Below are 14,497 nucleotides of genomic sequence, written 5' to 3' on the forward strand. Positions count from 1 at the left end.
TCAGAAAAGAGCCATGATGGGTAAATCCATTAAAAACATAGAGAAAAAATTGAGTTGTCCGAAGCTTAAGTTGTTCGAAGGTAGCGCGCTTTCCCCTTCCTATCAAAAACTATAAGAAATCAGCACAAAAGTTGTCTAATTAAATCTCACGTGACATGACAATTCTGTAGAAGCAAAAGTCAAATATGGATATGTTAAAAAAGAAATTATTCGGTCTAATGAGAACTTAAAGTCAAAACACATTAACATAGAAATGTTAATGTGTCACTTTCCATAAGTTTGTTTAGAATTAACTTTTTGACCAATGCGGTCTAAGTTAATATATCTACGACCTTAAACCGTCCTGACACTAAGTTTTAAACATATTTTCCTGTTTATCCCCCAAATATATCTACAGTATTTGGTTTAAAAGTGTAACAATGCTTCTACTGAGTAGAAATTTGTTTGTTTTGTAACATCCAGGAACAACTACGGGAGTTTTGCTTGAACAACATCTTAATTAAAATAGCCTCAAGTCTACATAACAATAAAAGTCTTCCACAAACTCGTCTCATCACCCAATGACATTCGAATGAGTGAAAGAGTTTATTGTCTTGACAGACCAACCAGCAAAATAATGTGCATTCAATGTGAATTATTGTATACCGAGCAGAATGTACAACGTTATATAGTTCAATAGAGGATGAATTTCAAATAGATTTGAATGTCGATTGTATGAGGAAAAAGGATTCGTTTGACAAATATGAAATTTTTTAGATTGACTTTTCAATGTCATTTTGGAGTTTCAAAAATATCAGTGAAAATTCTTGTTGAAGGAAAAAGAACTTTTTTTGTGTGATACAACATTCATTTTCCTCTTATGTTATTGAATATTGGATTTGCAGGAATTACCAATTCCATAAATTACGCACCTCATTTTTCAGGAGGGATTAACCAACATCTTTTGGCGTCAACCTGAGTCACACTCGACTAGCCACACCAAAAAGACTGTGACATGACGGTGTACAATTGTGAAATTGTACGCTATGTGAATATTATTATTTTTTGGTATAATTCCAGCCAATGTGCTAAATGTGAGAAATCAAAGAAAATAATCTACTTCTTATACCATTTACCACAGTACAATATTCATATGAACAATGAAGACAAGTAATGTACAATAATAACAATTATAACGGTCAAATCCAGCTCATGAGCAATTTTTTTTTCTTAATTCCCTCTCCATCACGTCTCTTATTCTTTTTTTTTTTCTTTAAATATTCATGAGAAAAGAACCTCATTGCTACAATTTTACCGTATTGCAAAACTTCTCTTCAACTTATCCATCTACGATTCTTTTGATTTCTTCTCACTCCTTTGCTTCACTCTTCCCCCATGCCTTATCTTGTCTAAACCTCTTGTCTTTGTGATCTCTTCCAATGCAAGTCTATTAAGATGAACCGTTCTTGCTGTCCCAAATAACACAAATTCTGACAAAGAAGAATTGGATGTTCTAAAGAAAAACGAAATTTTTGAATCACATGGGGTTCGCACATTTGTTTTTGTTTTGTAGGTATTTTTTCAAAATTGCCTATAAGGTAAATGCTCATAATTTTGGACAATCTACTTATAAGCATCGATGTTGCAAGTTTGAAGTGTGATATTTTCAATACTAATTGATATTTTTGTTACTCTCTTTTCAGAAGGATTGTTTAAAAACTTGTCAAGCTATTTATCGTCTTTTTTTACTAAAATTAGTTTTAATACGTTTATAAATGAATTGATATATAGTGGTGAATTTGACTCTAATTTTGGACAACTAGGTTGTACATTTGGACAGCTAATACGCCTCAAAAGGTTGCTCATTGTTCTCCATTTCAAAAACCTATCTTACTAAGTCATCTTCCTGTTTATGTAAGGGAACCGTAGAATGTTACAAGAAGCCCAGAAATTTGCTATATCATTCAATTAAGTGAGTTGACTGAGGTAATCCAAGTACTCGCGGATTCGCTCATTCCCAGATTCCGAAATTTTCATTAAGATTTCATTCCGAAATTTTTGAATCACATGGGGTTTGCACATTTGTTTTTGTTTTGTAAGTATTTTTTCGAATTTTACATTATTACTCCTCACATTTAGCCTAATACCCATAAAACAATAAATTTTGCTATGTAAATATGTTGTCGGAATTGCCTATGAGAGTGAGCGAGATGACTAGATCTAGGTCTCATTCACTCTCACTGAAATATTGAAAACATATTTACTAAACAAAAGTTATTGTGCGGCCATAAAAGTCTCTACGTAGAAAAAAGAATTGTAAAATCGTTCGTAAATGTTTGTAAATTCCTACTGGGGACTTACGAAATGCTCGTAAATTTTATAACCTACAAACAAGTTCGTCAAAGTTGGTAGTTTTTTCACAAATATCTTCCGTAAGATTATCATTTGACGAGTATTTTTTGTTCTTTTACAAACATTTGTTCCTAGATGTTTGTAAACACACAAAAAATGTTTGGAAAATTTTGTCATTTTTTTCGTATGGCCTATACAGACTAGAGAAATTTATGTCCATATTCAAGAAAAATTCCATACGTTTGTGCAGGAAATACTCTTCAATATGGACATTAATTTCTCTAGTGTGTAGAGGCCTTTACTCTCATTGAAAAGTCAAACGTTATTATGTGCTTGACATTAGAGTTTCAAAACCATGTTTAAAAAAGAAATGTTTCAATTGTGTGTCCTACTGAAGAGTTTTAGCAAATTCGAGGAATTTTCTTAAGTTTATTGTAATATTATTAATCAATAATTCGCCTTGTGATAAAAAAGATATTCAAATCATGATAGAAAAAAACAAAATGGATAGAGAATCAAAGAAATTTTCTTCGCCGGATAGATAGTTCAATCTATCAACGAAGAAAAGGGTTAAAAAGCAATTTTGAAATGGAATAAACAAAAGGTCATCAGGTGATAGATACGCACTTAAAATAAACTAAACGTAAGAAAGACCTTGACAGAACAAGTTACAATAATAATAAAGTGTTGGCGGATTTATGGGGCATCAGGATCAACCCACACTCCAGTAAATGCAGTTGCTTGTGTGTTGTTGAAAAAAAATCACACCACTGAAATATTTTTCGCAGTGTACGAAGAAAAACAAGAAATGGATGTAAATTGAGGAAATTTTCTTTTCTCACTCATATGCTCACCCAGCACTATTTCTTTTTCCATCGAGACCCAGACATTATTATGAAGACCTTGAGATAGAACTAATGCAGCAAACAAATAAATTATTAGTGTATGAAAACCAATAAACAAGACTCTCTGTATGGTGAACTTAAAAACAAAACAGTTAGACCTTTTTCGAGAATCTTTTCTTTATTCATTACTTATTTATGACTCATTAATTTTTCTTCTTTTTTTTAATTCATTCTTTATCTCTTGGTCGTCGCAATATCTCATTTTACGAACCAATTGTTCATCCAATCGGTTATGTAGGAAGGAACTGCCAAAGATATTAATTTTATACTTTCCCTAACTCATAAGATTAATTAGCATCATATAGTAGTAATATTAGCACTTTGAAGCTAAATGAGTTGAATCCAGAGAGATTAATTTGAAAATGTTTGCATTTTGAGTGAAAATTCAAAACGGCAAATCTCATAAGTGGCGATAAAAATTGTGAAATACGGTCGTTACATTATAATAACTATTCCCTTAATTCCGTGATAAATCTTTAAGATTTAAAATTTACAATCGGTAGTTAATTCGTATTTTTCGATTACGGATAATATATAATTCGTATTTAGGGGGTCTCCTTGTGCGGTGAGGCCTCTGACTTGACTCTCACAGTTGTGAGTTCGAACATTTTCACGATATTTCGTAAACCAAATAAAATTTGTAAATTGTATAATGAAGAACATGGCTAAGATGTCCCGGTACATCAAAATAAATAAAACAAACTCTACTTTAAGTATATCTCACCGTGATGGTGTCACATATAACATTAATATTAAGAATAAGAACAGACGGAAGGAGAGGTGTTAATGTGCAAAATTTCAAATGGAAAACTACGAGTGTTAGAAAGAGTGCACTGTAGTGGAGTCAGGGGCCTCTCGACATTTCATTTTTCCGTACGTTTTTGCATAGAGGCACTGAAGACTATTGGCAAGTTTTTTCCTAAAGCGAATTGACTTATCAGTCTGATATATTTCGAAATCGTGCATTGAAAGCTATCTAAATATGCATATTTCATAATGTTCGCCGAAATAATACAAGAACTACTAGCAAACTTGTTTAAGACACGGTGCAATATCTGCAAAATTTTTACAAAGAAAAGTGAAAAGTAGCTTCACTTTTTATTAGACTTGATGGACTCCTGAGGTCCTGAGTGGAGTAATACGATCAGCAAGATATTATTGTTCGTATTAATGTTTTCTGAACTTTCTGAACCATCTGAAAAGCAATTCGAGCAATTTTTCATGCGTGCCAACTATGATTCGGTCAGTTTTCGAGCGATTTCATGTCTGCCAGCTTTGTACGCAGTGGTTAAATGCCTTTAAAATATGAGCCTTTAAAATAGACACAGTCATCGGCTCAGGGATCAGACCTAGATTTAGAGGATCAAGGAGGGATTCTAAATTCACGAGGTCTAATGAAATTTACGAGGATTAGCGACATCAGCAGGTTTCTGTATGAAACTCTTCAAATTGTTAGTATCTTGAAAATTTAAAGCACCTCCGAGAGGTTCTTGGAATTATTTCAAGAAAACAAGAAAGTTGACATCTTGAAATCTTGAAATATTGATTCCAGAATTGCTAATCTTTCCGTACAGAAGTAGATCTTGAAAAGTTCGAAAATCTACTTTCTTACTTCTTAATACTTTCGCAAGGTCGCGGAAGTTACATCCTGTTCGAATTTCGAAGTGCTCAAGTGTCAAAATGTGACGGTTTCACATTGTTGTGAGGAAAAAAGCATAACAACGATGTTTACTGTTCTTGCCCTAGTATTTAATCACTCCATAATCACTGAATAACTCTTTTGCCAGCTTTTTAGTGCGATATTTGATAAATTTACCCCATCTTGTTCGAAAATTTAGTATGAAAATTCGAAATTGAATTTGAATTCTTCGAACTTCAACGACTTTTTGTGCAAATAGAGTTCTATTTATCTTTTATCCAAGACACTATTGGAGAATCAAAGTTTACTTCTGTTTGGGCTCAATCTTGATATCCACACGGTTTGTGTCTTAAATTTCAAAATTCCAAGACATTTAACAGATTTGACTTCTTTATCTTGATTTTTTGATTTCAGAATACCAAAATCTTGAAATTTTCTTGATCTTAATCTTGGTCTCAGAGTTAAGGCGATTACTTAATAGTTCTAGTAAAAATGAGTGAATTTGACTAAGAAAAAACGATGAGGCAACTTTTCTCCAATTCGAAAATGTGTGTCAGAATTTCGATGATTCTTTGAAGTCTTTCGCTACATAGATTCTTTATTTTTCGCGAATTTAATTGATTTTTCCTGTTTGAGATTTTTTCTAAAAATTGTCGCCTTGTTATTTGACGTTTCTTGCATTCTGTCAAATGTGAATTCAGCATTAGGATTGCATCCAAATTGATTACGCCGCTTTCTGTACAAAACTTATCAAACTTTACAAAACCATTAGAATTTCCTTTATCTAATCCTTTACTGCCAAATTTTACGGACTAAATACTCTCGAGGATCAGCCTGAGTCTATGTGAGCCCTTAGTATCAAATGCACGATCAATGTTATTCATTATTGTTTAAAGTATGACCATATTCATTTTGAGTGTGTAAGCTGATTTTAAATACAGCATTGTACATTGTAATGAGGTAATTCTTAAAGTTTTCAACTCCAAGTCATTGCTACTGATAATAAATAACGTACAAAAAAAAAAAACAATTAAAAAATAAAGTAAGTTTGCAATACCCATTGTCACTTTAAGTGAGAATATTTTCTTGTTTATCTCTCAAACACAAAAGGTCGTGTTATTTATTTAGTTAATTCTCTCTTACTTTGAGTATATAATTGTCCACGTGTAAAAGTCAGTGATCTCAGAGGTTATATTCTTTAGGTATCAACACTCAAATATTAAGCCAATCATCATCAAATGATCGATTTATTTTCCACCAATTAACTGCCACGCAATTTACAAATGCGCGTGTTGAGTCCTATTGTTAGGAACAGTCAAATGTCTTTCATAAAAATATGAACTTGTTGTCTCATTTGCCTACTGCTCAAAATGTGTTGATCACGTTGATATTGTTGTTGCGAGACAATGGAAAACATGTTTTTCTCTTTGAGGTTTTTTTCATGTAATGTACCAAAACAAGAGTGTATATGAATTGGTACAAATTAGTAAAGTGTCTAATTTATTCAGATTGCAATTAGCGAAAATTTCTTAATTTGCGCGTAAAATAAAAATTTTTCTTTTTTTTGCGTCATTGCAGAAAGGCCCGCCGCAAAGAGAGAGACGGTGACCAAAACGCAGGTGATACTAAACTATATTTAGAAGAAAATGTTCTCGAAAGAAAATTACCGGATGCCGATTTGAAAGCAATAGTGGATTTACCGCCAGGCTTAGACTATAATGAATGGTTAGCGTCACACAGTAAGTATTTTTCTCGATGGCATTAAAAGCTTTACAAGTTTTTTTTTCATTTTCAACTTCTTTATTTCTTGTCGCCACCACCTCCTCATGCGTTAAATTAATAAATTTGTTTATCTCTTCCGCAGCCCTGGCACTCTTTGAACACGTTAATTTGGTGTACGGAACTATAAGTGAATTCTGTACGACATCCGGATGTCCAGATATGACTGGACCAGGAACAAGGTGAGTAAGACTTTACGCAGATTTCTTTAGGGGAAACTGGGGCACCACCAAACAGGGGTACCACCAAACACTGCGATTTTTTAATTAGGTATAAGATTTCAGAGAATGAGACTTACATGAAATCATAGATACTATAGGGATGCTTGTCCAGAGAAAGAATGATCCACATAGCTCAAGTAGTTTAGAAATAAGAATCTTTTTTCGCAAAATTGTGAGATTTTGATAATTTTAGTCATTTATATATCTACCTGGAAAATAAAACTGAAATATATTACATCAAATTTCACTACACCAGTACTTTCCTACATGTTTTGGGATAATATTTATGTATCTACTAAAGAAATTAATGTTCACATTTTTTTAAAAGAATATAAAATCCATCACAAAACTGAGTTTGGGGCACCAACAAACAGGCAAATTTCTCACAATTGCAGATGTCGCGAGCGTAGCTTGAATGGCAAAAATTATCCTCTTATCTTTCTTACTCTTCATCTCCCTCTTTGTTCGATTTCAGAAATTTATATCCATTCATGGGATTTTCATTCAAGACTCAGGAGTAATATAGTTCAAAGAAGCCTATTTTGCATTAAATGATTCTTAATGATTCTTAAATGATTTTAATCAAGGATTGACGAATGATTTCTCGATTTTATTACAAATAATCAGAAGAGCGCGCAAAATTTGAACTTTAGGTATAGTGTTTCCCACGATTTTAGTGGCGCTGCTTTCCATTCAGAAGTCGAATGTTGTCAAAATGATGAAAAATCCATTGAAAAATATGTTCGGTGTGCAGTGCTTTAGTTTTTTGCTATTTTGGTCACTCATTCTAAATTTTTCAGTGCTTTTTTGAGAATTAGTTACATTTTCAATAACTTCTTTATAATTAAGAGTTGTGGTGAATGTCCAAAATAACTTCAATGGGTGAGAAAATGAGGTGTTTTTTGGTGCCCCAGAAAGTGTTTATTGGTACCCCGGGTGATTGGAAAAAAGCGAAAAATGCATGGTGATACAACTTTCCTTTTTACGGAAAATTGAACTGCTTCACATCATCCTTGTATACATTAATATATAGCCTATACCTAAGACTATAACATAGGGTAAGCAACATTTTTCTAAAATTCACAGTTTTCTTAGGAAATTCAGTCAAAATCGCATCTTTCAAAAGTGTTTGGTGGTACCCCAGTTTCCCCTATACATTTTTGGATAGATTTTTTTTTCAGGGGTATTCAACTGGTAAACACTGAAAACAAGATTTGCAAATATTACAAATACTTTGCGAATATTGTTATTGATTTACTGATATTCTGCAAATATTTACTAAAATTTTTTAATTGTGCAAACTTTGCGAATATTTTGAAAATATTTTGATTGAATATTCAGAAAATAATTTTTTCGAATATTTCTTCCAATATTGAAGAATATTTTACGAATAATTCGCGAATATTAGGAATAAATACTAAATTTTTTGAATTGTGCAAAAATCTCGCGAATATTTTGAATATTCAGAAAATAATTTTTTACGAATATTTTTTCCAATATTGCGAATATTTTATGAATAATTCGCGAATATTAGGAATATGACGAATATTTTTTTACAAATATTTTTTGAATATTACAGATTCATTATTCTTATTCTGAATATTCTGCAAATATTTAGGAATATTGCGAATATTTTTCAAACATTGAGATTGTTTTTATGAATTCTGCAAAAAATTCCGCGAATATTTTGCAAATACTTTGAATATTTTGCGAATATCTTAAAAATATTGAAAAAGACTTTAAGAATTTTACGATTACTTAACGAATATTGCATAAATTCCCACGAATATTGAGAATATTTTCGAATATTCCGAATATTTTAGCAATATTATGCAAATATTTTTTGTGTGTGTATATTTTACGATTATTCCAAATATTGTGAAATTTTAGGAAATTGCCTAAATAATAAATAAAAGAAAATCAAAATAACAATTGAATTTTGATGACTGGTAATAAATGCTATTTTTTTTTTAAATTTAATAGATCCATTTCCAACACAAACTGCCAAATCAACTATAAAATATTTCTTTCATCAAAAGTATTATTTCTCATTGAAACAATAAATTTTTATTGCAAATGAAATAATTCAATTTGTGCAATTAAAAAATTCCTTGCAACATTTTTTCTGCTCTCCCAATTTTGTTGCATTTAGTCCAAAAATGGACATGAAAAATGTAATAAAATTTTAAATGACTTAAAATGAAACATTCAATTTCACAACATTTTTCCGCTTCACTGAAAACTAAAGAACATTAATTTCACTAGGAACAAACGTGAAAAAAATCATTTATTTTGGACAGACGTTGAAATAAAAAAGAAACTTGAATAACGTCTGTAACAGAGAACATTATATTCTTTTTTTTTTGTAAAGTTCACCACAATAAATTAACAAGGTGACTCATCTGTGATTGAAGTAATAATTGACGAGAAATTTCTCGAGTGAATCTTCCTACCCAAAACCTCTTTTTCCATATTAAGCTGATCGTTTTTTTTTTCTAAACTATTGTTCAAATAAACTTAAACGACGTCAAATTACTTGAAAATGGTACAAAAGACGTCTTTTCCCTTTCACGCACATTAATTTTTTCTCAAATTTGCGTTTCGAAGATGACGAGACAAAAGATGATCTGTCAGTGGAAAAAAAAACAACAATTTGGGATTTTAGACGCGGGTTTAGTAAAGTAAAAAAAATGTTTTTTCCTTCAACATCTCTTCAATTCCATTGTTGATGTGAACAACCGAAAAATCAGTTTCATAAAGCAATGTCGAGGTTGAGAAGAGGAAGAAAAAATAGCAAAGAACAATATTAAACATGATTTTCTCTCAATTGGGAAAATTAGTTAATATTCCAAGGGGCGCTTCAAAATTATGGATAATTAATTCGTATTTGCCAAGTTTTTGTCAAATACTCAAAATATTCACAAAATTAAAGAAGTTCTCAATAATCGCGATATTGAAATATTCGAATAATATTTAAATTATTCGCAAATACATTCGGGATATTCGAAATATTCAAAATATTTGAAATACTTGAAATATTCGGGAAAAGCGCAATTATATTCGCGATCTTCTAAATCTTTATAGCTCCGGCATATCTTTTAGATCAGGAAGATTTCATGAAATCAAAATTCACATCCCTTTCCTTCTCAAACGTTTTACATGTCTATCTCATTCTAACGCACTGCAAATTCGGTCGAGCTAAATTTAATTTGTTATGATGTTTAAAAAAAGAAGAAGAGTGCGAGAGAGTAGGATAGACATATGCAATATATTTGGGAAAAAAAGGATGCGAACTTCGACTGCATGAAATTTTCCCGATCTAAAAGGTGTGCCGGAGCCATTAAGCGTCTGGTACACCTTTTAGCTCGGTATAATTTCATGAAATCAAAATTCGCGTCGCTTTCTTTCTCAAATGATTTGCATAAGTCTGCCCCATTCTTTAGGTCTCAAAATTGTACTGAGCTAAATTTAATTTGGTGTGATGTTCAAAAAAAGAAGACGAAGAAGAGTAGAATAGACATATGCAAAGCTTTTAAGAAGGAAAGTGATGTGAATTTTAACTTTATGAAATTTTCCTGATCTAGAAGGTGTGCCGCAGCTATTGCAAACTATTTTTATTGCGTGAAATTAGATTCGCCACTGAATAATTTTGATTGCTGACTTTAAATGATTTAGATCGGTTTTTACATTAATTAAACTAAGTCGGAAATTTTTCTCCATTTCGAAAGTGTGTGTCAGAATTTCGATGATTCTTTCAAGTCAGTTCACTACATTAGATCCTTTATTTTTCCTGAATTTAATTGATTTTTCCTGTTTGAGATTTTTTCTAACAGTTGTCGCTTTGTTATTTGACGTTTCTTGTATTCTGTCAAATGTGAATTCAGCATTAGAGTTGCCATGTGAAATTAAAGTTTTGAATTTTCGAATTTTTCTAATGATGAAAATAACCTATTCCTGCTCAGATATTTCAATTCTGATGCACGTGACGCAGTTTTTAAATCGTGAAAATTTCATGGGATCAAAATTTCAGTCCCTTTCCTCCTCAAACGTATTGTATATCTTGCTCTTTTGCACTCAAATATAAATTGAATTCTTCATGATGCTCACGAGAAGAAAAAGAAGAATGTGAAAGAGTGGGATAGAAATTTAAGGTAAAGGCCTCTACACATTGGGAGCAATTTTTGTCAAAAATTGCATTTTTGAAGGAAATTGTCTGCACTGCTGTAGGCAGAACTGTCAAAATTCTGTCAAAAATGCTATTTTTGACGAAAATTGCTCCCAATGTGTAGAGGCCTTAAAGGCCCTCGTATGAAGTCTTTGCCATGCAAAAGGATTTAAATTTTGATTTTTTTTTTAGAAAAAGAGTTAAATTTAATTAAGATTTATACTCGTTAATCTAGTTATCACTCACAGACCGTTTTCTTACTGAAAAAAATCTTTAATCGGATTTTAAATTTTAAAAAATGAGTGAAAAAAATAGACAATTCCATATCATATTTTATTTTTTAACAGGTTAATGTCACTCAGATTTATTGAAACTCAATCAATTGAAATTGAACCTCCTACTTGTTCAAACTAAAATCACAAAATTCGTTTTCGTACAAACGAATTACTATAATAGAGATCATATAAATGCCAACGACAAAAGGCCTATTAAAATGATATTCTTTTTATTATTGTGGTAAAAAATGTATAATAGTGGCTCCAGCATAACTTTTGGATCGGGAAAATTTCATGAAATCAAAATTCACATTCTTTTTCTTTCTCAAAATTTTTGGATAAGCCTATCCCAATTTTTTTTGTACTCTTCTTCTTCTTCTGAACGTCATAACAAATTCGATTCAGTTCAATCTAATTTTTGAGAAGATAAGGAATTGAATTTCGATTTCATGAAATTTTCCCGATCCAAAACGTGATCTGGAGGCATAAAAGTGAAATTTGGTCAGTATGGTAAATAAAAAGGAAATTATAAATGCAAGATGTCTAAAAATCGTGAAGTATTTTGTGGCAAAAGGAAAATTAAATTTCGCAAAATCGGTTTGATCCAAATTGGATTTATGAGCATTTCTTAGTTTTTACTGACAAATCAGAATCATTAGAATCATTTTGAATTGTTTTGTTTAATTTTTGTTTGAAGTTATTTTTATCGATGATCCACAAAACAGTGATTCAAACTATCTTGACAAAAAAACATTTGTTTTTTTTTTTCTATCAAAGAACTTTGACTCGATTAGTAAATTTCGAAGTATTTTCTTAATCATTTAACCCTATAATAGTTACCACGTGTCAAGTCACGAACTTTCGAAGAATATGAAAACAATTTTAAGTTAAAAAAAAAAACTTTGTAATCAGAGTATTGCAACGGTCTTACCCGATAGAGGGTTAAATTATTTTTTGAGGTTAGTTCAGGATAACCTCACTTTCTGATGTAACCTTAAAAGGGAAAAGAATAATGTAGATCTTGTTTATCGTGCAAGAAACCCTTTTTTTTTGCTTTAATAATCTGTGTTAAAGTTTAACTAGAGAAACATTCTGGTTTTCTAACCAATCTTTGCAGAATGTACTTATGGTTCGATGAGAAGGGCAAAAAGACTCGTGTGGCGGCGCCACAGTATGTCGACTATGTAATGACATTCACCCAGAAGACAGTGAGCGATGAATCAATTTTCCCCACCAAATATGCCAATGAATTTCCAAGCTCCTTCGAGAGTATCGCAAGGAAGATCCTCAGATTACTTTTTCATGTGATTGCTCATCTCTATGCGGCACATTTTCGTGAAATTGCATTGCTCGGCCTTCATGCGCATCTCAATTTAACATTTGCGCATCTAACTGCATTACATAGGTAAGTTGGACAATTTTATTTATCTTTTTTTTTGTTGTTTGTTTTTCTTTTCTAACCTATACGATTAACCACGAAAAAAATATAGCCCATTAGTTTTCGATGAGAAGAGCAAGAAAAAAAGGGTTAGATTTGTGGGAAGAGAAAAAGAATCACGACAGGAAGATGAATTTGCTCTTCTGATGTAAGATTGGAAGCTTTTTCTTTGATATTTTGCCGACAGACTTATTGCATAATAATACTTGTATTTTCATTATTTTTCTTCCAACACTCTGCACGTTTTGAGTGTTAACGCCTCAATTGGTGGATGAAATTGATTTTTAATTGATTCAACTGGTTGATCTTGGATCACAATATATATTAGGTGAGATTCTTAACAATCTCACCTACTATAATCCTAACAAAATTTCATGTCGTCCGATCGACCTCAAACTTGGCCAAAATGTGTTTCACCACTTCCTGATCACGAATATATATGTGGCTATTTTACGTTCCCGGCCGGCCGGCTGGCCGGCCGGCCGGCCGCTCTTTGGAGCTTAATAGCTCCTAAACTAAAAAAGATATCGACTTGCGGTTTTCGGCAAAGGTTATATATCGGGTGAAAATTGCAACTTGGTGCATTGACCCCCCACCCCCCACCCATCCATCCGCCATTTTGAAGACCCCCCTTTTTTTGTTTTCTCAATAGCTCCGCCCCTATGGCATCGAGCGGGCTCAAATTTTAGTATGTTATAGCTGGGCCTTAGAACTTTCCATCAATACCAAACTTAAGGTCCCCCGACCCCCCTGACCCGAGCTATAAGGGTCCAAAAAAAATTTCTTAAAATGGCCATAACTCCGGTTCTAATTGTCAGAATTTAAAAAGTGAGGGGTTTTTGGAAAGCTCTCGTGAAATGCCACCTCCCCTTCTAACATCGCAAGTTCATAAAACCACCGCTAGGGGCGCTATTATTAAAAAGAAAATTTTTAAATCTTATAAGTTAAATAACTCAAAAATTCCATTGTGCATCGGGCTGAAATTTTAGTATGTTGTAGCCGTTGATTATACCTATCAAACAAAAAAAACCTTAAGTCGATCCATAACCCCTGACCCGAGCTATAAGGGGTCAAAGTTCGAACATTGACCGGCCTCTATCTCCGGTTCTAACTAACATAGCGACCTAAATTTTACCTTTTTGATTTCGTCTCGATGAGCACTTTCAGATGGAAGTTCAAAAAGTCACCACAGGTGGCGCTGTGATAGCGTCAAAATTCATCGAAATTCAAAGTCACTTTTCTCAAAAACGGCATTGTGCAAGTTAATGAAATTTTAGTATGTTGTAGTCCAGACTAGGACGTTTCCAAAATGGTGCGTATGTGCGCTGTGGTTAAAACAGAACCGGAGATATGAGGGGTCAAAGTTCACAAAATTCAAGAAATCATATCTCCGGTTCTATGTGACCGATTTTGATGAATGAGGGCTTAAACGAAAGATCTCACCAAATACTACAACTTTCTAGAATATTTGAACTTCGTGGGACTAACACCAGGGGCGCCACAGTCGAAAAACCAATTTCAATATCACATAACCTCAATTATCTCGACTGTCGCTGAACCGATTTTGATGATTACTTCGACATAATTGTAGAGCACATTTGTCTCTACATTTCGTCCATACATCATTTTCCACTCAGACTACGCTATCACTCCGATTTTGCCGTTTAAGTGTGAAAAAATTGATTTTTCCCATAATAACGCTTTGAAATCACTCAGATGCCAATTTGACTGCCTATACTCCACC

General features: G+C 32.5%; 1 protein-coding gene across 8 annotated transcripts in view; it reads left to right on the forward strand.

The window, feature by feature from the left end:
• LOC129802100 (MOB kinase activator-like 2) overlaps positions 1–14,497 on the forward strand; it is a 55,080-nt gene that overhangs the window by 34,196 nt on the left and 6,387 nt on the right. For all 8 annotated transcript variants that reach the window (XM_055847677.1, XM_055847674.1, XM_055847672.1 and 5 more), the window contains exons 3-5: positions 6,454–6,614; positions 6,740–6,836; positions 12,433–12,720. In XM_055847677.1, the coding sequence (XP_055703652.1) occupies positions 6,454–6,614; positions 6,740–6,836; positions 12,433–12,720 (546 nt within the window). The remainder of the gene's footprint in view (positions 1–6,453; positions 6,615–6,739; positions 6,837–12,432; positions 12,721–14,497) is intronic.

Source organism: Phlebotomus papatasi, chromosome 2 (genome assembly GCF_024763615.1).
Source record: "Phlebotomus papatasi isolate M1 chromosome 2, Ppap_2.1, whole genome shotgun sequence".
Taxonomy (NCBI): domain Eukaryota; kingdom Metazoa; phylum Arthropoda; class Insecta; order Diptera; family Psychodidae; genus Phlebotomus; species Phlebotomus papatasi.